Below are 21,714 nucleotides of genomic sequence, written 5' to 3' on the forward strand. Positions count from 1 at the left end.
TGCCAGATATTATAAAATGTAATTGTCTATATGTCTTCTACAAAGGATAGGAAGGGTTGCCAGATATTATAAAATGTAATTGTCTATATGTCTTCTACAAAGGATAGGAAGGGTTGCCAGATATTATAACATTTAATTGTGTATATGTCTTCTGCAAAAGATAGGAAGGGTTGCCAGATATTATAAATGTAATTGTGTATATGTCTTCTGCAAAGGATAGGAAAGGTTGCCAGATATTATCAAATTTAATTGTGCATATGTCTTCTGAAAAGGATAGGAAAGGTTGCCAGATATTATAAAATGTAATTGTGTATATGTCTTCTGCAAAAGATAGGAAAGGTTGCCAGATATTATGAAATGTAATTGTGTATATGTCTTCTGCAAAAGATAGGAAAGGTTGCCAGATATTATAAAATGTAATTGTGTATATGTCTTCTGCAAAAGATAGGAAAGGTTGCCAGATATTATGAAATGTAATTGTGTATATGTCTTCTGCAAAAGATAGGAAAGGTTGCCAGATATTATAAATGTAGTTGTGTATATGTCTTCTGCAAAATATAGGAAAGGTTGCCAGATATTATGAAATGTAATTGTGTATATGTCTTCTGCAAAAGATAGGAAAGGTTGCCAGATATTATAAAATGTAATTGTGTATATGTCTTCTGCAAAAGATAGGAAAGGTTGCCAGATATTATAAAATGTAATTGTGTATATGTCTTCTGCAAAGGATAGGAAAGGTTGCCAGATATTATAAAATGTAATTGTGCATATGTCTTCTGCAAAAGATAGGAAAGGTTGCCAGATATTATAAAATGTAATTGTGCATATGTCTTCTGAAAATGATAGGAAGGGTTGCCAGATATTATAAAATGTAATTGTGTATATGTCCTCTGCAAAAGATAGGAAAGGTTGCCAGATCTCTCTGTCTCTCTGTCTCTCTCTCTCTCTCCCTCTCTCTCTCTCTCTCTCTCTTTCTAATTCAGCAACTATCTCAGGTTCAACTGTAGGAATATCTAAGTTCTTAAAGAAGATGTTGAGTAAGGTGGCATTACCAGCGGATTTCAAAGTGTATAATTGTGAGTAAAAGTTATAAAAGCATGAACTGACCACTAAATCATCAATACATTTGTTATACTATTATTTGACCATGCTGGTAATTTATGAACATTTGAACATCTTGGCCATGTTCGGTTTTAATCTCCAGAAGAACCTTAGTGCGAACGGCCCAGTACATCACTGCGGCCAAGCTTCCTGCCACCCAGGACCAATATACCAGGCAGTGTCAGTGGAAAGCACAAACAATTGTCAAAGACTCCAGTCACCCAAGTCAGACTGTTCTCTCTGCTACCGCACGTCAAGCAGTACCGGAGCGCCAAGTCTAGGACCAAAAGGCTCCTCAACAGCTTCTACCCTCAAGACATAAGACTCCTGAACATCGAATCAAATAGCTACCCAGACTATTTGCATTGACCCCCCCCCCCCCCCTTTGTTTTTACACTGCTCCTACTCTCTGTTTATTATCTATGCCTAGTCACTTTATCCCTACCTACATGTACATATTACCTCGACTGACTTGTACCCCCGCACATTGACTCGGTACCGGTACTCCCTATATATAACCTCGTTATTGTTATTTAATTATTACTTTTTTTTACTTTAGTTTATTTAGGAAATATTTTATTATTTTATTAACTATTTTTCTCGAACTGCATTGTTGGTTAAGGGCTTGTAAGTAAGCATTTCACGGTAAGGTCAACAACTGTTGTATTCGGCGCGTGTGACAAATACAATTTGATTCGATTGGATTTGAAATCTGTTATTCAATGCTTTTGTATGGGCTAATAGCAGTAAGGTCAAATAAAAAATTATGAAATAATTTGTGTGTATATATTTTATTGATACTTCAAGGGGTGTTTAAATTCTAAATAAAATAGCAAAATGATCCTTGGTATGACCTTCAAACAATTCCATATAGTTTATGGATAAAGATGTTAAAGGTAAACACAGTCTTGGGGAGCCTTTCATGAATGCTTATTATGAATGCTTCATGAATGCTTATTATGAATGCTTATTATGAATGCTTCATGAATGCTTATTATGAATGCTTCATGAATGCTTATTATGAATGCTTCATGAATGCTTCATGAATGCTTATTATGAATGCTTATTATGAATGCTTCATGAATGCTTATTATGAATGCTTCATGAATGCTTATTATGAATGCTTCATGAATGCTTATTATGAATGCTTCATGAATGCTTATTATGAATGCTTCATGAATGCTTCATGAATGCTTATTATGAATGCTTATTATGAATGCTTCATGAATGCTTATTATGAATGCTTCATGAATGCTTATTATGAATGCTTCATGAATGCTTATTATGAATGCTTCATGAATGTTTATTATGAATGCTTCATGAATGCTTATTATGAATGCTTATTATGAATGCTTATTATGAATGTTTATTATGAATGCTTCATGAATGCTTATTATGAATGCTTATTATGAATGCTTCATGAATGCTTATTATGAATGCTTATTATGAATGCTTCATGAATGCTTATTATGAATGCTTATTATGAATGCTTATTATGAATGCTTATTATGAATGCTTCATGAATGCTTATTATGAATGCTTATTATGAATGCTTCATGAATGCTTATGATGAATGCTTCATGAATGTTTATTATGAATGCTTCATGAATGCTTATTATGAATGCTTCATGAATGCTTATTATGAATGCTTATTATGAATGCTTATTATGAATGCTTCATGAATGCTTATTATGAATGCTTCATGAATGCTTATTATGAATGCTTCATGAATGTTTATTATGAATGCTTCATGAATGCTTATTATGAATGCTTATTATGAATGCTTCATGAATGCTTATTATGAATGCTTCATGGATGCTTATTATGAATGCTTCATGAATGCTTATTACGAATTCTTCATGAATGCTTATTATGAATGCTTCATGAATGCTTATTATGAATGCTTCATGAATGCTTATTATGAATGCTTATTATGAATGCTTCATGAATGCTTATTACGAATGCTTCATGAATGCTTATTACGAATGCTTCATGAATGCTTATTATGAATGCTTCATGAATGCTTATTATGAATGCTTCATGAATGCTTATTATGAATGCTTATTATGAATGCTTCATGAATGCTTATTATGAATGCTTATTATGAATGCTTCATGAATGCTTATTATGAATGCTTCATGAATGCTTATTATGAATGCTTATTATGAATGCTTATTATGAATGCTAATAAATGTTTAGAAATGCTTAAAAAAATACTTACATCAATTATTCTCTGTCCCACAGTATACGTGTAAAAGAACAGTATTTATTATTTTATTTAGTCTTTTAATATGATATGTGTTGTCTATTTGTGTGAAAAAACTGTTGAAAAATAATAATAAATTTAAAAATAAAATAATAAATACAATAATAATAACAACAATAATAAATAATAATTACCATAATAATAACAACAATAATAAATAATAATTACCATAATAATAACAACAATAATAAATAATAATTACCATAATAATATTAATAAATCAAATTAATAATACAAATAATAGTACAAATAATAATAATAAAAAAATATTAAAAAATAAAATAAAATAAAAATACTTACGTCCTTGTTTCCGAGGTAAAAGACAAACTGTTTGTCTGGTTGGTTCTGTCTGCGGGTGCGTGAGGCTTCGGGCAGGGTGATGTAGAACTTGAGGGAGGTGTAAGCTGCCAGATCTGCCAGGTTACTGGGGGTGCGCACCTGCACACCCGATGTCCCGTTGAACTTCACAGGTACGCTCACCTGAGAGGGAGAAGAGGGCTAAATAAACTGGTTGACTGTTGATCAATAAACTGTTGATGATGTAACCGTTCATGTAACCTTAGTAGATAGATCGATTTTCTAATATCATAAGTTTTGACCAAAATTCATACTTTATTCATACAAAAAACTACATTTAATAGACACTTTTATCCAAAACTAAACACTGAACAAGAATAAACGCAACAATTTCAAAGATTTTAGTTATATAGGTCAATCAGTCAATTGATAATAAACTAATGAGGCTCTAATCTATGTATTTTCCAACTGGGAATACAGATGTGCATCTGTTGGTCACTGATATAAAAAAGGTATGGACGTGGATCAGAAAACCAGTCAGTATCTGGTGTGGATCAGAAAACCAGTCAGTATCTGGTGTGACCACCATTTGCCTCATGCAGCGCGACACATCTCCTTCACATAGAGTTGATCAGGCTGTTGATTGTGGCCTGTTGAATGTTGTTCCACTCCTCTTCAATGGCTGTGTGACGTTTCTGGATATTGGCGGGAACTGGAACATGCTGTCGTACACGTCAATCCAGAGCATCCCAAACATGCTCAATGGGTGACATGTCTGGTGAGTATGCAGGCCATGGAAGAACTGGGACATTTTCAGCTTCCAGGAATTGTGTCCAGATCCTTGTGACATGGGGCTGTATATTATCAGGCTGAAACATGAGGTGATGGTGGTGGATGAATGGCACCACAACGGGCCTCAGGATCTCGACATGGTATTTCTGTGTATTCAAGTTGTCATAGGTAAAATGCAATTGTGTTCGTTGTCCGTAGCTTATGCCTGCCCATACCACAACCCCACCGTCACCATGGGGCACTCTGTTCACAACGTTGACATCAGCAAACACCATACCATAACCCCACCTCCACCGTGGGGCCCTCTGTTCACAACGTTGACATCAGCAGACCACCATACCATAACCCCACCACCACCACCATACCATAACCCCACCGCCACCATGAGGCACTCTGTTCACAACGTTGACATCAGCAAACACCATACCATAACCCCACCGCCACCATGGGGCCCTCTGTTCACAACGTTGACATCAGCAAACCGCTCGCCCACACGACGCCACACATGCTGTCTGCCATCTGCCTGGTACAGTTGAAACCCGGGATTCATCTGTGAAGAGCACACTTCTCCAGCGTGCCAGTGGCCATCGAAGGTGAGCATTTTCCACTGAAGTCGGTTATGATGCCAAACTGTAGTCAGGTCAAGACCCTGGTGAGGACGACGAGTACGCAGATGAGCTTCCCTGAGACGGTTTCTACAGAAATTCTTCGGTTGTGCAAACCCACAGTTTCATCAGCTGCCCGGGAGGAGAAATTAACATTAAATTCTCTGGCAATATCTCTGGTGAACATTCTTGCAGTCAGCATGCCAATTGCATACTCCCTCAAAACTTGAGACATCTGTGGCATTGTGTTGTCTGACAAAACTGCACATTTTAGAGTGGCCTTTTATTGTCCCCCAGCACAAGGTGCACCTGTGTAATGATCATGCTGTTTAATCAGCTTCTTGATATGCCACACCTGTCAGGTGGATGAATTATCTTGACAAAGGAGAAATGCTCACTAACAGGGATGTAAACAAATTTGTGCACAAAATAGAGAAATAAGCTTTTTGTGAGTATGAAACATTTCTGGGATCGTTTATTTCAGCTCATGAAACATGAGACCAACCGTTTACAACCGTTTACAGGTTACGTTTATATTTTTGTTCAGTATAATCACAGGTATCAAACAGTATGTATTCATATTGCGGATCTGGGCTATGTTTGTCCCGTGTGAGCCACCATACCTTGCTGGCTGCCTTGCGAGCCTCAGCTATGAGCTGTCTGATCCTGAGGATGTTCTCTGAGATGTTGGGCATCTGGGCTGAGTGGTTCTGCAGCTTGTCCAGCTTCTTCATCAGTATTGGGATGGCCTCGCCCAACATACCCACTGGAGAGACACACAGACAGAAATGTTCTGTCAGTCTAAACCAATCAGACTTCAGCAAATGTTTCTTCATTGAACACAGTCTTTTGCATGATCAGAGAAGCAAAGATGTTCTACCTCGAACAATGTTCGAATAAACGTTATATTAAACTTTAAATATTAAATACCATTTAGGGAAAGGGAAACCTAGTCAGCTGCACAACCAACACGTGTCTTCCTCATTTTACCCCTCTGAATTTAGTCTACCAATTCAAGCAGACTTTAACAAATATCTACACACCACTTTATTCAAATCAATCCTTATCAGCTATAATAGCAATATTCAAAATGGAAGTCAAGCCAGTGTCCCAGGCCTCTGTGTAGTGAAACTGTCTAGTAGTGTCTAGTGGACCTACCAGACCTACTATCTAGTAGTGTCTAGTGGTCCTACCAGATCTACTGTCTAGTAGTGTCTAATGGTCCTACCAGACCTACTATCTAGTAGTGTCTAGTGGTCCTACCAGACCTACTATCTAGTAGTGTCTAGTGGTCCTACCAGACCTACTATCTAGTAGAGTCTAGTGGTCCTACCAGACCTACTATCTAGTAGTGTCTAGTGGTCCTACCAGATCTACTATCTAGTAGTGTCTAGTGGTCCTACCAGACCTACTATCTAGTAGTGTCTAGTGGTCCTACCAGACCTACTCTCTAGTAGTGTCTAGTGGTCCTACCAGACCTACTCTCTAGTAGTGTCTAGAGGTCCTACCAGACCTACTATCTTGTAGTGTCTAGTGGTCCTACCAGATCTACTATCTAGTAGTGTCTAGTGGACCTACCAGACCTACTCTCTAGTAGTGTCTAGTGGTCCTACCAGACCTACTATCTAGTAGTGTCTAGTGGTCCTACCAGACCTACTATCTAGTAGTGTCTAGTGGTCCTACCATATCTACTATCTAGTAGTGTCTAGTGGTCCTACCATATCTACTATCTAGTAGTGTCTAGTGGACCTACCAGACCTACTATCTAGTAGTGTCTAGTGGTCCTACCAGACCTACTATCTAGTAGTGTCTAGTGGTCCTACCAGACCTACTATCTAGTAGTGTCTAGTGGTCCTACCAGACCTACTATCTAGTAGTGTCTAGTGGTCCTACCAGATCTACTGTCTAGTAGTGTCTAGTGGTCCTACTATCTAGTAGTGTCTAGTGGTCCTACCATATCTACTATCTAGTAGTGTCTAGTGGTCCTACCAGACCTACTATCTAGTAGTGTCTAGTGGTCCTACCAGACCTACTGTCGAGTAGTGTCTAGTGGTCCTATCAGACCTACTATCTAGTAGTGTCTAGTGGTCCTACCAGATCTACTATCTAGTAGTGTCTAGTGGTCCTACCAGACCTACTATCTAGTAGTGTCTAGTGGTCCTACCAGATCTACTATCTAGTAGTGTCTAGTGGTCCTACCAGATCTACTATCTAGTAGTGTCGAGTGGTCCTACCAGACCTACTGTCGAGTAGTGTCTATTGGTCCTACCAGACCTACTATCTAGTAGTGTCTATTGGTCCTACCAGACCTACTGTCGAGTAGTGTCTAGTGGTCCTACCAGACCTACTATCTAGTAGTGTCTAGTGGTCCTACCAGAGTGGTCCTACCAGACCACTATCTAGTAGTGTCTAGTGGTCCTACCAGACCTACTTTCTAGTAGTGTCTAGTGGTCCTACCATATCTACTATCTAGTAGTGTCTAGTGGTCCTACCAGACCTACTATCTAGTAGTGTCTAGTGGTCCTACCAGACCTACTTTCTAGTAGTGTCTAGTGGTCCTACCAGACCTACTATCTAGTAGTGTCTAGTGGTCCTACCAGATCTATCTAGTAGTGTCTAGTAGTAGTAGTCTAGTGGTCCTACCAGACCTACTATCTAGTAGTGTCTAGTGGTCCTACCAGACCTACTATCTAGTAGTGTCTAGTGGTCCTACCAGATCTACTATCTAGTAGTGTCTAGTGGTCCTACCTATCTAGTATGTCTAGTGGTCCTATCAGACCTACTATCTAGTAGTGTCTAGTGGTCCTACCAGACCTACTATCTAGTAGTGTCTAGTGGTCCTACCAGACCTACTATCTAGTAGTGTCTAGTGGTCCTACCAGACCTACTGTCTAGTAGTGTCTAGTGGTCCTACCAGACCTAGTGTCTAGTGGTCTACCAGACCTACTGTAGTAGTGTCTAGTGGTCCTACCAGACCTACTATCTAGTAGTGTCTAGTGGTCCTACCAGACCTACTGTCGAGTAGTGTCTAGTGGTCCTACCAGACCTACTATCTAGTAGTGTCTAGTGGTCCTACCAGACCTACTGTCGAGTAGTGTCTAGTGGTCCTACCAGACCTACTCTCTAGTAGTGTCTAGTGGTCCTACCAGACCTACTCTCTAGTAGTGTCTAGTGGTCCTACCAGACCTACTATCTAGTAGTGTCTAGTGGTCCTACCAGACCTACTATCTAGTAGTGTCTAGTGGTCCTACCAGACCTACTCTCTAGTAGTGTCTAGTGGTCCTACCAGACCTACTCTCTAGTAGTGTCTAGAGGTCCTACCAGACCTACTATCTTGTAGTGTCTAGTGGTCCTACCAGATCTACTATCTAGTAGTGTCTAGTGGACCTACCAGACCTACTCTCTAGTAGTGTCTAGTGGTCCTACCAGACCTACTATCTAGTAGTGTCCAGTGGTCCTACCAGACCTACTATCTAGTAGTGTCTAGTGGTCCTACCATATCTACTATCTAGTAGTGTCTAGTGGTCCTACCATATCTACTATCTAGTAGTGTCTAGTGGACCTACCAGACCTACTATCTAGTAGTGTCTAGTGGTCCTACCAGACCTACTATCTAGTAGTGTCTAGTGGTCCTACCAGACCTACTATCTAGTAGTGTCTAGTGGTCCTACCAGATCTACTGTCTAGTAGTGTCTAGTGGTCCTACTATCTAGTAGTGTCTAGTGGTCCTACCATATCTACTATCTAGTAGTGTCTAGTGGTCCTACCAGACCTACTATCTAGTAGTGTCTAGTGGTCCTACCAGACCTACTGTCGAGTAGTGTCTAGTGGTCCTATCAGACCTACTATCTAGTAGTGTCTAGTGGTCCTACCAGATCTACTATCTAGTAGTGTCTAGTGGTCCTACCAGACCTACTATCTAGTAGTGTCTAGTGGTCCTACCAGATCTACTATCTAGTAGTGTCTAGTGGTCCTACCAGATCTACTATCTAGTAGTGTCGAGTGGTCCTACCAGACCTACTGTCGAGTAGTGTCTATTGGTCCTACCAGACCTACTATCTAGTAGTGTCTATTGGTCCTACCAGACCTACTGTCGAGTAGTGTCTAGTGGTCCTACCAGACCTACTATCTAGTAGTGTCTAGTGGTCCTACCAGACCTACTATCTAGTAGTGTCTAGTGGTCCTACCAGACCTACTTTCTAGTAGTGTCTAGTGGTCCTACCATATCTACTATCTAGTAGTGTCTAGTGGTCCTACCAGACCTACTATCTAGTAGTGTCTAGTGGTCCTACCAGACCTACTTTCTAGTAGTGTCTAGTGGTCCTACCAGACCTACTATCTAGTAGTGTCTAGTGGTCCTACCAGATCTACTATCTAGTAGTGTCTAGTGGACCTACCAGACCTACTCTCTAGTAGTGTCTAGTGGTCCTACCAGACCTACTATCTAGTAGTGTCTAGTGGTCCTACCAGACCTACTATCTAGTAGTGTCTAGTGGTCCTACCAGATCTACTATCTAGTAGTGTCTAGTGGTCCTACTATCTAGTAGTGTCTAGTGGTCCTATCAGACCTACTATCTAGTAGTGTCTAGTGGTCCTACCAGACCTACTATCTAGTAGTGTCTAGTGGTCCTACCAGATCTACTATCTAGTAGTGTCTAGTGGTCCTACCAGACCTACTGTCGAGTAGTGTCTAGTGGTCCTACCAGACCTACTATCTAGTAGTGTCTAGTGGTCCTACCAGATCTACTATCTAGTAGTGTCTAGTGGTCCTACCAGACCTACAATGTAGTAGTGTCTAGTGGTCCTACCAGACCTACTATCTAGTAGTGTCTAGTGGTCCTACCAGACCTACTGTCGAGTAGTGTCTAGTGGTCCTACCAGACCTACTCTCTAGTAGTGTCTAGTGGTCCTACCAGACCTACTATCTAGTAGTGTCTAGTGGTCCTACCAGATCTACTGTCTAGTAGTGTCTAGTGGTCCTACTATCTAGTAGTGTCTAGTGGTCCTACCATATCTACTATCTAGTAGTGTCTAGTGGTCCTACCAGACCTACTATCTAGTAGTGTCTAGTGGTCCTACCAGACCTACTGTCGAGTAGTGTCTAGTGGTCCTATCAGACCTACTATCTAGTAGTGTCTAGTGGTCCTACCAGATCTACTATCTAGTAGTGTCTAGTGGTCCTACCAGACCTACTATCTAGTAGTGTCTAGTGGTCCTACCAGATCTACTATCTAGTAGTGTCTAGTGGTCCTACCAGACCTACTGTCGAGTAGTGTCTATTGGTCCTACCAGACCTACTGTCGAGTAGTGTCTAGTGGTCCTACCAGACCTACTATCTAGTAGTGTCTAGTGGTCCTACCAGACCTACTGTCGAGTAGTGTCTAGTGGTCCTACCAGATCTACTATCTAGTAGTGTCTAGTGGTCCTACCAGACCTACTGTCGAGTAGTGTCTAGTGGTCCTACCAGACCTACTATCTAGTAGTGTCTAGTGGTCCTACCAGATCTACTATCTAGTAGTGTCTAGTGGTCCTACCAGACCTACAATGTAGTAGTGTCTAGTGGTCCTACCAGACCTACTATCTAGTAGTGTCTAGTGGTCCTACCAGACCTACTGTCGAGTAGTGTCTAGTGGTCCTACCAGACCTACTATCTAGTAGTGTCTAGTGGTCCTACCAGACCTACTGTCGAGTAGTGTCTAGTGGTCCTACCAGACCTACTCTCTAGTAGTGTCTAGTGGTCCTACCAGACCTACTATCTAGTAGTGTCTAGTGGTCCTACCAGATCTACTGTCTAGTAGTGTCTAGTGGTCCTACTATCTAGTAGTGTCTAGTGGTCCTACCATATCTACTATCTAGTAGTGTCTAGTGGTCCTACCAGACCTACTATCTAGTAGTGTCTAGTGGTCCTACCAGACCTACTGTCGAGTAGTGTCTAGTGGTCCTATCAGACCTACTATCTAGTAGTGTCTAGTGGTCCTACCAGATCTACTATCTAGTAGTGTCTAGTGGTCCTACCAGACCTACTATCTAGTAGTGTCTAGTGGTCCTACCAGATCTACTATCTAGTAGTGTCTAGTGGTCCTACCAGATCTACTATCTAGTAGTGTCGAGTGGTCCTACCAGACCTACTGTCGAGTAGTGTCTATTGGTCCTACCAGACCTACTATCTAGTAGTGTCTATTGGTCCTACCAGACCTACTGTCGAGTAGTGTCTAGTGGTCCTACCAGACCTACTATCTAGTAGTGTCTAGTGGTCCTACCAGACCTACTATCTATTAGTGTCTAGTGGTCCTACCAGACCTACTTTCTAGTAGTGTCTAGTGGTCCTACCATATCTACTATCTAGTAGTGTCTAGTGGTCCTACCAGACCTACTATCTAGTAGTGTCTAGTGGTCCTACCAGACCTACTTTCTAGTAGTGTCTAGTGGTCCTACCAGACCTACTATCTAGTAGTGTCTAGTGGTCCTACCAGATCTACTATCTAGTAGTGTCTAGTGGACCTACCAGACCTACTCTCTAGTAGTGTCTAGTGGTCCTACCAGACCTACTATCTAGTAGTGTCTAGTGGTCCTACCAGACCTACTATCTAGTAGTGTCTAGTGGTCCTACCAGATCTACTATCTAGTAGTGTCTAGTGGTCCTACTATCTAGTAGTGTCTAGTGGTCCTATCAGACCTACTATCTAGTAGTGTCTAGTGGTCCTACCAGACCTACTATCTAGTAGTGTCTAGTGGTCCTACCAGACCTACTGTCGAGTAGTGTCTATTGGTCCTACCAGACCTACTGTCGAGTAGTGTCTAGTGGTCCTACCAGACCTACTATCTAGTAGTGTCTAGTGGTCCTACCAGACCTACTGTCGAGTAGTGTCTAGTGGTCCTACCAGATCTACTATCTAGTAGTGTCTAGTGGTCCTACCAGACCTACTGTCGAGTAGTGTCTAGTGGTCCTACCAGACCTACTATCTAGTAGTGTCTAGTGGTCCTACCAGATCTACTATCTAGTAGTGTCTAGTGGTCCTACCAGACCTACTATCTAGTAGTGTCTAGTGGTCCTACCAGACCTACTGTCGAGTAGTGTCTAGTGGTCCTACCAGACCTACTATCTAGTAGTGTCTAGTGGTCCTACCAGACCTACTGTCGAGTAGTGTCTAGTGGTCCTACCAGACCTACTCTCTAGTAGTGTCTAGTGGTCCTACCAGACCTACTATCTAGTAGTGTCTAGTGGTCCTACCAGATCTACTGTCTAGTAGTGTCTAGTGGTCCTACTATCTAGTAGTGTCTAGTGGTCCTACCATATCTACTATCTAGTAGTGTCTAGTGGTCCTACCAGACCTACTATCTAGTAGTGTCTAGTGGTCCTACCAGACCTACTGTCGAGTAGTGTCTAGTGGTCCTATCAGACCTACTATCTAGTAGTGTCTAGTGGTCCTACCAGATCTACTATCTAGTAGTGTCTAGTGGTCCTACCAGACCTACTATCTAGTAGTGTCTAGTGGTCCTACCAGATCTACTATCTAGTAGTGTCTAGTGGTCCTACCAGATCTACTATCTAGTAGTGTCGAGTGGTCCTACCAGACCTACTGTCGAGTAGTGTCTATTGGTCCTACCAGACCTACTATCTAGTAGTGTCTAGTGGTCCTACCAGATCTACTATCTAGTAGTGTCTAGTGGTCCTACTATCTAGTAGTGTCTAGTGGTCCTACCAGACCTACTGTCGAGTAGTGTCTAGTGGTCCTATCAGACCTACTATCTAGTAGTGTCTAGTGGTCCTACCAGATCTACTATCTAGTAGTGTCTAGTGGTCCTACCAGACCTACTATCTAGTAGTGTCTAGTGGTCCTACCAGATCTACTATCTAGTAGTGTCTAGTGGTCCTACCAGATCTACTATCTAGTAGTGTCGAGTGGTCCTACCAGACCTACTGTCGAGTAGTGTCTATTGGTCCTACCAGACCTACTATCTAGTAGTGTCTATTGGTCCTACCAGACCTACTGTCGAGTAGTGTCTAGTGGTCCTACCAGACCTACTATCTAGTAGTGTCTAGTGGTCCTACCAGACCTACTATCTAGTAGTGTCTAGTGGTCCTACCAGACCTACTTTCTAGTAGTGTCTAGTGGTCCTACCATATCTACTATCTAGTAGTGTCTAGTGGTCCTACCAGACCTACTATCTAGTAGTGTCTAGTGGTCCTACCAGACCTACTTTCTAGTAGTGTCTAGTGGTCCTACCAGACCTACTATCTAGTAGTGTCTAGTGGTCCTACCAGATCTACTATCTAGTAGTGTCTAGTGGACCTACCAGACCTACTCTCTAGTAGTGTCTAGTGGTCCTACCAGACCTACTATCTAGTAGTGTCTAGTGGTCCTACCAGACCTACTATCTAGTAGTGTCTAGTGGTCCTACCAGATCTACTATCTAGTAGTGTCTAGTGGTCCTACTATCTAGTAGTGTCTAGTGGTCCTATCAGACCTACTATCTAGTAGTGTCTAGTGGTCCTACCAGACCTACTATCTAGTAGTGTCTAGTGGTCCTACCAGACCTACTGTCGAGTAGTGTCTATTGGTCCTACCAGACCTACTGTCGAGTAGTGTCTAGTGGTCCTACCAGACCTACTATCTAGTAGTGTCTAGTGGTCCTACCAGACCTACTGTCGAGTAGTGTCTAGTGGTCCTACAAGATCTACTATCTAGTAGTGTCTAGTGGTCCTACCAGACCTACTGTCGAGTAGTGTCTAGTGGTCCTACCAGACCTACTATCTAGTAGTGTCTAGTGGTCCTACCAGATCTACTATCTAGTAGTGTCTAGTGGTCCTACCAGACCTACAATGTAGTAGTGTCTAGTGGTCCTACCAGACCTACTATCTAGTAGTGTCTAGTGGTCCTACCAGACCTACTGTCGAGTAGTGTCTAGTGGTCCTACCAGACCTACTATCTAGTAGTGTCTAGTGGTCCTACCAGACCTACTGTCGAGTAGTGTCTAGTGGTCCTACCAAACCTACTCTCTAGTAGTGTCTATTGGTCCTACCAGACCTACTGTCGAGTAGTGTCTAGTGGTCCTACCAGACCTACTATCTAGTAGTGTCTAGTGGTCCTACCAGACCTACTGTCGAGTAGTGTCTATTGGTCCTACCAGACCTACTGTCGAGTAGTGTCTAGTGGTCCTACCAGACCTACTCTCTAGTAGACCTACCAGAGGTGTTGGCCTCCAGGAAGGCCTTGTGGATGTCATTGTTGTTGGTGTTGGCGTCTCCGTACTGCTGCTGCCATTGGTCCAGCTGCTCCTTGAGAGGGGCCAGGGTGTCCTTTACTCTCGCTGCTGTACTGTTGGCCTCCTCTGCTGATGCTTTAGCCTCCTCAATGTCACTAGCTGTCTCCTCTGGGGAAGAGAGAGAGAATAGAGGTGTGGGTTGGGGTCTAGGGTCAGGATCAGGTTGTCCTCTACTCGGGTTAGATATGAGCGAGTGTCAGAATGTCCTCTACCCGGGTTAGATGTGAGCTAGGGTCAGAATGTCCTCTACCCGGGTTAGATTTGAACTAGGGTCAGAATGTCCTCTACCCGGGTTAGGTGTGAGCTAGGGTCAGAATGTCCTCTACCCGTGTTAGGTGTGAGCTAGGGTCAGAATGTCCTCTACCCGTGTTAGGTGTGAGCTAGGGTCAGAATGTCCTCTACCCGGGTTAGGTGTGAGCTAGGGTCAGAATGTCCTCTACCTGGGTTAGATGTGAGCTAGGGTCAGAATGTCCTCTACCCGGGTTAGATGTGAGCTAGAGTCAGAATGTCCTCTACCTGGGTTAGATGTGAGCTAGGGTCAGAATGTCCTCTACCTGGGTTAGATGTGAGCTAGGGTCAGATTGTCTTCTACCCGGGTTAGGTGTGAGCTAGGGTCAGAATGTCCTCTACCCGGGTTAGGTGTGAGCTAGGGTCAGAATGTCCTCTACCTGGGTTAGGTGTGAGCTAGGGTCAGAATGTCCTCTACCTGGGTTAGATGTGAGCTAGGGTCAGAATGTCCTCTACCCGGGTTAGGTGTGAGCTAGGGTCAGAATGTCCTCTACCCGTGTTAGGTGTGAGCTAGGGTCAGAATGTCCTCTACCCGTGTTAGGTGTGAGCTAGGGTCAGAATGTCCTCTACCCGGGTTAGATGTGAGCTAGGGTCAGAATGTCCTCTACCTGGGTTAGGTGTGAGCTAGGGTCAGAATGTCCTCTACCCGGGTTAGATGTGAGCTAGTGTCAGGATCAGGTTCTCCTCTACCTGGGTTAGGTGTGAGCTAGTGTCAGGATCAGGGTTGGGTGTGAGCTAGGGTCAGGATTAGGATTAGGTGTGAGCTAGGGTCAGGATTAGGATTAGGTGTGAACTAGGGTCAGGTTTAGGATTAGGTGAGCTAGGGTCAGGATTAGGATTAGGTGTGAGCTAGGGTTAGGATTAGGTGTGAGCTAGGGTTAGGATTAGGTGTGAGCTAGGGTCAGGATTAGGATTAGGTGTGAGCTAGGGTCAGGATTAGGATTAAGTGTGAACTAGGGTCAGGTTTAGGATTAGGTGTGAGCTAGGGTCAGGATTAGGATTAGGTGTGAGCTAGGGTTAGGATTAGGTGTGAGCTAGGGTCAGGATTAGGATTAGGTGTGAGCTAGTGTCAGGATTAGGGTTGGGTGTGAGTAACATTTGTTCGTGTACAACAAGTGTGAGTATAGATATTGTTTTTCGCAATAGATCTCCCGTTTATCCCTGGCCTTACCTCGACTGAAGTTGAGGCTACTCTGCACCATCTCTAGGTCGTTCAGTAGAGTCTCCTGTTTGTCTCTGGCCTCATCCAGACGAGTCTTAGCATCCTGGAGCTGAGGTTCTGACAGCGGACACGGAATACTACGTTATGACAAGACGGGCACTTTGTCTTGCTATTAAAGGAAGTGTACACAACAGCAAACATTCAGCATACATCTGGGCCTGTATTTAAAAAAAAAAAAGAAGCATCCCAGGGCAAGAGAGCTGATCTAGGAACAGTTCTCCCCATGTGTAGCCTTGTTCATATAATCTTATTCGATCCGATATCAACACTCCTGTTTGTGAATACGGGCCCTGGGGAAGGAGGGAAACTCTCACCATCACTGACATCTTCCTGTAGTTTGACAGCCTGGTTCAACAGTTCAATACTGTGTTTCCTCAGACCTTTAGCTGTCTGGCCCAGGTCCTGATCCTGTACATTCTGCACACATCAACAACAACATCAACACCAACAACAACACCAACATCAACAACATCATCAACAACAACATCAACAACAACAACAACATCATCAACACAACAAAAACATCAACAACATCAACAACAACACAACAGACATATGTTATCTTGTTACAGGTCCATCATGGCAATGTTTAGGTGCCACACATATGCATATCTCGTAATGTTGTTTCTATGAGTCTTAGAGAGTGTATTTTGTGTGTCCTCTATCATGGTCCTCACAACGTAGGAAGCATGTGTACGTGTTGCCCTTACCGCCAGTGCGTCCATAGCAGCCTGGTTGGCAGCAGTCTCAGCGGCTCTGACGGCGTCGACGATGTCAGAGTACGCCCGGGACGCGTTCATGGCTCGTTGGATGAAACCGTCCTTGTTGGTGTTGGAGATCACACTGCAACACACAGAGGAGAAAACATGAAGCCAGCGCTACAACAGTTCCATCTATCAATCAATCAACCAACATACCAACTGCCCAACCAACCAATCAATCAACCAACATACCAACTTCCCAACCAACCAATCGATCAACCAATCAATCAACCAACATACCAACTTCCCAACCAATCAATCAATCAACCAACATACCAACTTCCCAACCAATCAATCGATCAACCAATCGATCAACCAACATACCAACTTCCCAACCAACCAATCGATCAACCAATCAATCAACCAACATACCAACTGCCCAACCAATCAATCGATCAACCAATCGATCAACCAACATACCAACTTCCCAACCAACCAATCAATCAATCAACCAACATACCAACTGCCCAACCAATCAATCGATCAACCAATCAATCAACCAACATACCAACTTCCCAACCAATCAACCGATCAACCAATCAATCAACCAACATACCAACTGCCCAACCAATCAATCGATCTATTGATCTATCAATCAACCAACTGACCAACCAATCAATCAATCAACCAACATACCAACTTCCCAACCAATCAATTGATCAACCAACATACCAACTTCCCAACCAATCAATCAATCAACCAACATACCAACTGCCCAACCAATCAATCGATCAACCAATCAATCAACCAACATACCAACTGCCCAACCAATCAATCGATCAACCAATCAATCAACCAACATACCAACTGCCCAACCAATCAATCGATCTATCGATCTATCAATCAACCAATATACCAACTGACCAACCAATAAATCAATCAGGCCATCAGTCAGTCAGGCCGTCAGTCCATCAGGCCATCAGTCCATTAGTTCATCAGTCCATCAGGCCATTAGTTCATCAGGACATCAGGCCATCAGGCCATTAAATCAGTCTATCAGGCCATCAGGACATCAGGCCATTAGTTCATCAGGACATCAGGCCATCAAATCAGTCTATCAGGCCATCAGGCCATTAGTTCATCAGTCCATCAGTCCATCAGGCCATTAGTTCATCAGTCCATCAGTCATCAGGCCATTAGTTTGTCAGTCATCAGGCCATTAGTTTATCAGTCCATCAGGACATCAGTCCATCAGGCATCAGTCCATCAGGCATCAGGCCATCAGTCCATCAGGACATCAGTCCATCAGGCCATTAGTTTATCAGTCCATCAGGACATCAGTCCATCAGGCCCTCAGTCCATCAGTCCATCAGGCCATCAGTCCATCAGGCCCTCAGTCCATCAGTCCATCAGTCCACCAGGCCCTCAGTCCATCAGGCCCTCAGTCCATCAGGCCCTCAGTCCATCAGTCCATCAGGCCCTCAGTCCATCAGTCCATCAGTCCATCAGGCCCTCAGTCCATCAGGCCCTCAGTCCATCAGTCCATCAACTCCTCACCTGGCGAGGTTCATGGCCAGCTCATTGAGTAGTTCAGCATGTTTCTCTGCTGCCTCCACCAGGGGTATCTTACTGACAGAGGGGGAAAACTCCAGCACCTTCTCTGCCAAGGGCATCCTGGAACCATCCAACTGGGCTGCCAGACGCTCATAGTCCTAGAAGGAGAGGTTTTAGAAAGGGGTTAACCTCGTCACCACGCACGGAGGAAGTCTGGTGTGTACAAAACATCTAAGGGATTGAAAAAAAACACGCTTCACAAGCTGTAGCCAAAATACCCAGACTCACCTCCCAAAGACAGAGAGAGAGAGAGAGAGAGAATACCCAGACTCACCTCCCAAAGAGAGAGAGAGAGAGAGAATACCCAGACTCACCTCCCAAAGAGAGAGAGAGAGAGAGAATACCCAGACTCACCTCCCAAAGAGAGAGAGAGAGAGAGAGAGAATACCCAGACTCACCTCCCAAAAAGAGAGAGAGAGAGAGAGAATACCCAGACTCACCTCCCAAAGAGAGAGAGAGAGAGAGAATACCCAGACTCACCTCCCAAAGAGAGAGAGAGAGAGAGAATACCCAGACTCACCTCCCAAAGACAGAGAGAGAGAGAATACCCAGACTCACCTCCCAAAGACAGAGAGAGAGAGAGAGAGGGTTTAAAGGAGAGAGGTTTTTTAGATAAGGGTTTTACTGTAACAATGGTACAGAAATCAGAGATCTAATCTGATGTCCAAGGTTTGTCAGGGACTTTTTCAGGGCCCTCCGGCAAGGCTCACAAAATAATTTTAGACCCAAGCCACCCCCTGTACCTGGACTTTAAACTACTCCCCTCTGGGTGCAGGTATAGGACACCCCAGCAGAAAAAAACAGAACAAGACAATCATTTGTGCCAGGTGTGATATCCTTCCTAAATAGCTCGGGCTAATGTTCCTATAGACACAGTAAGGCCAGCAGGCTAATGTTCCTATAGACTCAGTAAGGCCAGCAGGCTAATGTTCCTATAGACTCAGTAAGGCCAGCAGGCTAATGTTCCTATCGACTCAGTAAGGCCAGCAGGCTAATGTTCCTATCGACTCAGTAAGGCCAGCAGGCTAATGTTCCTATCGACTCAGTAAGGCCAGCAGGCTAATGTTCCTATAGACTCAGTAAGGCCAGCAGGCTAATGTTCCTATCGACTCAGTAAGGCCAGCAGGCTAATGTTCCTATCGACTCAGTAAGGCCAGCAGGCTAATGTTCCTATAGACTCAGTAAGGCCAGCAGGCTAATGTTCCTATAGACTCAGTAAGGCCAGCAGGCTAATGTTCCTATCGACTCAGTAAGGCCAGCAGGCTAATGTTCCTATAGACTCAGTAAGGCCAGCAGGCTAATGTTCCTATAGACTCAGTAAGGCCAGCAGGCTAATGTTCCTATCGACTCAGTAAGGCCAGCAGGCTAATGTTCCTATAGACTCAGTAAGGCCAGCAGGCTAATGTTCCTATAGACTCAGTAAGGCCAGCAGGCTAATGATCCTATCGACTCAGTAAGGCCAGCAGGCTAATGTTCCTATCGACTCAGTAAGGCCAGCAGGCTAATGTTCCTATCCCACTCAGTAAGGCCAGCAGGCTAATGTTCCTATCCCACTCAGTAAGACCAGCAGGCTAATATTCCTATAGACTCAGTAAGGCCAGCAGGCTAATGTTCCTATAGACCCAGTAAGGCCAGCAGGCTAATGTTCCTATCGACCCAGTAAGGCCAGCAGGCTAATGTTCCTATCGACTCAGTAAGGCCAGCAGGCTAATGTTCCTATCGACTCAGTAAGGCCAGCAGGCTAATGTTCCTATCGACTCAGTAAGGCCAGCAGGCTAATGTTCCTATCGACTCAGTAAGGCCAGCAGGCTAATGTTCCTATCGACTCAGTAAGGCCAGCAGGCTAATGTTCCTATCGACTCAGTAAGGCCAGCAGGCTAATGTTCCTATCGACTCAGTAAGGCCAGCAGGCTAATGTTCCTATAGACTCAGTAAGGCCAGCAGGCTAATGTTCCTATAGACTCAGTAAGGCCAGCAGGCTAATGTTCCTATCGACTCAGTAAGGCCAGCAGGCTAATGTTCCTATAGACTCAGTAAGGCCAGCAGGCTAATGTTCCTATCGACTCAGTAAGGCCAGCAGGCTAATGTTCCTATCGACTCAGTAAGGCCAGCAGGCTAATGTTCCTATCGACTCAGTAAGGCCAGCAGGCTAATGTTCCTATCGACTCAGTAAGGCCAGCAGGCTAATGTTCCTATAGACACAGTAAGGCCAGCAGGCTAATGTTCCTATAGACTCAGTAAGACCAGCAGGCTAATATTCCTATAGACTCAGTAAGGCCAGCAGGCTAATGTTCCTATCGACTCAGTAAGGCCAGCAGGCTAATGTTCCTATAGACTCAGTAAGACCAGCAGGCTAATGTTCCTATCGACTCAGTAAGACCAGCAGGCTAATGTTCCTATCGACTCAGTAAGGCCAGCAGGCTAATGTTCCTATAGACTCAGTAAGGCCAGCAGGCTAATGTTCCTATAGACTCAGTAAGACCAGCAGGCTAATGTTCCTATAGACTCAGTAAGGCCAGCAGGCTAATGTTCCTATAGACTCAGTAAGACCAGCAGGCTAATGTTCCTATAGACTCAGTAAGACCAGCAGGCTAATGTTCCTATCGACTCAGTAAGACCAGCAGGCTAATGTTCCTATAGACTCAGTAAGACCAGCAGGCTAATGTTCCTATCGACTCAGTAAGGCCAGCAGGCTAATGTTCCTATAGACTCAGTAAGACCAGCAGGCTAATGTTCCTATAGACTCAGTAAGACCAGCAGGCTAATGTTCCTATCGACTCAGTAAGGCCAGCAGGCTAATGTTCCTATCGACTCAGTAAGGCCAGCAGGCTAATGTTCCTATCGACTCAGTAAGGCCAGCAGGCTAATGTTCCTATCGACTCAGTAAGGCCAGCAGGCTAATGTTCCTATAGACACAGTAAGGCCAGCAGGCTAATGTTCCTATAGACTCAGTAAGACCAGCAGGCTAATATTCCTATAGACTCAGTAAGGCCAGCAGGCTAATGTTCCTATCGACTCAGTAAGGCCAGCAGGCTAATGTTCCTATAGACTCAGTAAGACCAGCAGGCTAATGTTCCTATCGACTCAGTAAGACCAGCAGGCTAATGTTCCTATCGACTCAGTAAGGCCAGCAGGCTAATGTTCCTATAGACTCAGTAAGGCCAGCAGGCTAATGTTCCTATAGACTCAGTAAGACCAGCAGGCTAATGTTCCTATAGACTCAGTAAGGCCAGCAGGCTAATGTTCCTATAGACTCAGTAAGACCAGCAGGCTAATGTTCCTATAGACTCAGTAAGACCAGCAGGCTAATGTTCCTATCGACTCAGTAAGACCAGCAGGCTAATGTTCCTATAGACTCAGTAAGACCAGCAGGCTAATGTTCCTATCGACTCAGTAAGGCCAGCAGGCTAATGTTCCTATAGACTCAGTAAGACCAGCAGGCTAATGTTCCTATAGACTCAGTAAGACCAGCAGGCTAATGTTCCTATCGACTCAGTAAGGCCAGCAGGCTAATGTTCCTATCGACTCAGTAAGGCCAGCAGGCTAATGTTCCTATCGACT

At 43.8% G+C, this 21,714-nt stretch overlaps 1 protein-coding gene across 1 annotated transcript in view; it reads right to left on the reverse strand.

The window, feature by feature from the left end:
* Window positions 1-21,714, reverse strand: part of LOC115126216 (laminin subunit alpha-5-like) — a 323,432-nt gene that overhangs the window by 65,751 nt on the left and 235,967 nt on the right. Inside the window, exons 53-59 of the mRNA XM_065021107.1 lie at window positions 18,097-18,251; window positions 16,549-16,681; window positions 16,153-16,255; window positions 15,788-15,895; window positions 14,251-14,436; window positions 5,685-5,827; window positions 3,668-3,847 (exon numbers count right to left, since the gene is read on the reverse strand). Coding sequence (XP_064877179.1) covers window positions 3,668-3,847; window positions 5,685-5,827; window positions 14,251-14,436; window positions 15,788-15,895; window positions 16,153-16,255; window positions 16,549-16,681; window positions 18,097-18,251 — 1,008 coding nt within the window. The remainder of the gene's footprint in view (window positions 1-3,667; window positions 3,848-5,684; window positions 5,828-14,250; window positions 14,437-15,787; window positions 15,896-16,152; window positions 16,256-16,548; window positions 16,682-18,096; window positions 18,252-21,714) is intronic.

The sequence above is a fragment of the Oncorhynchus nerka genome, linkage group LG7 (genome assembly GCF_034236695.1).
Source record: "Oncorhynchus nerka isolate Pitt River linkage group LG7, Oner_Uvic_2.0, whole genome shotgun sequence".
Classification (NCBI taxonomy): domain Eukaryota; kingdom Metazoa; phylum Chordata; class Actinopteri; order Salmoniformes; family Salmonidae; genus Oncorhynchus; species Oncorhynchus nerka.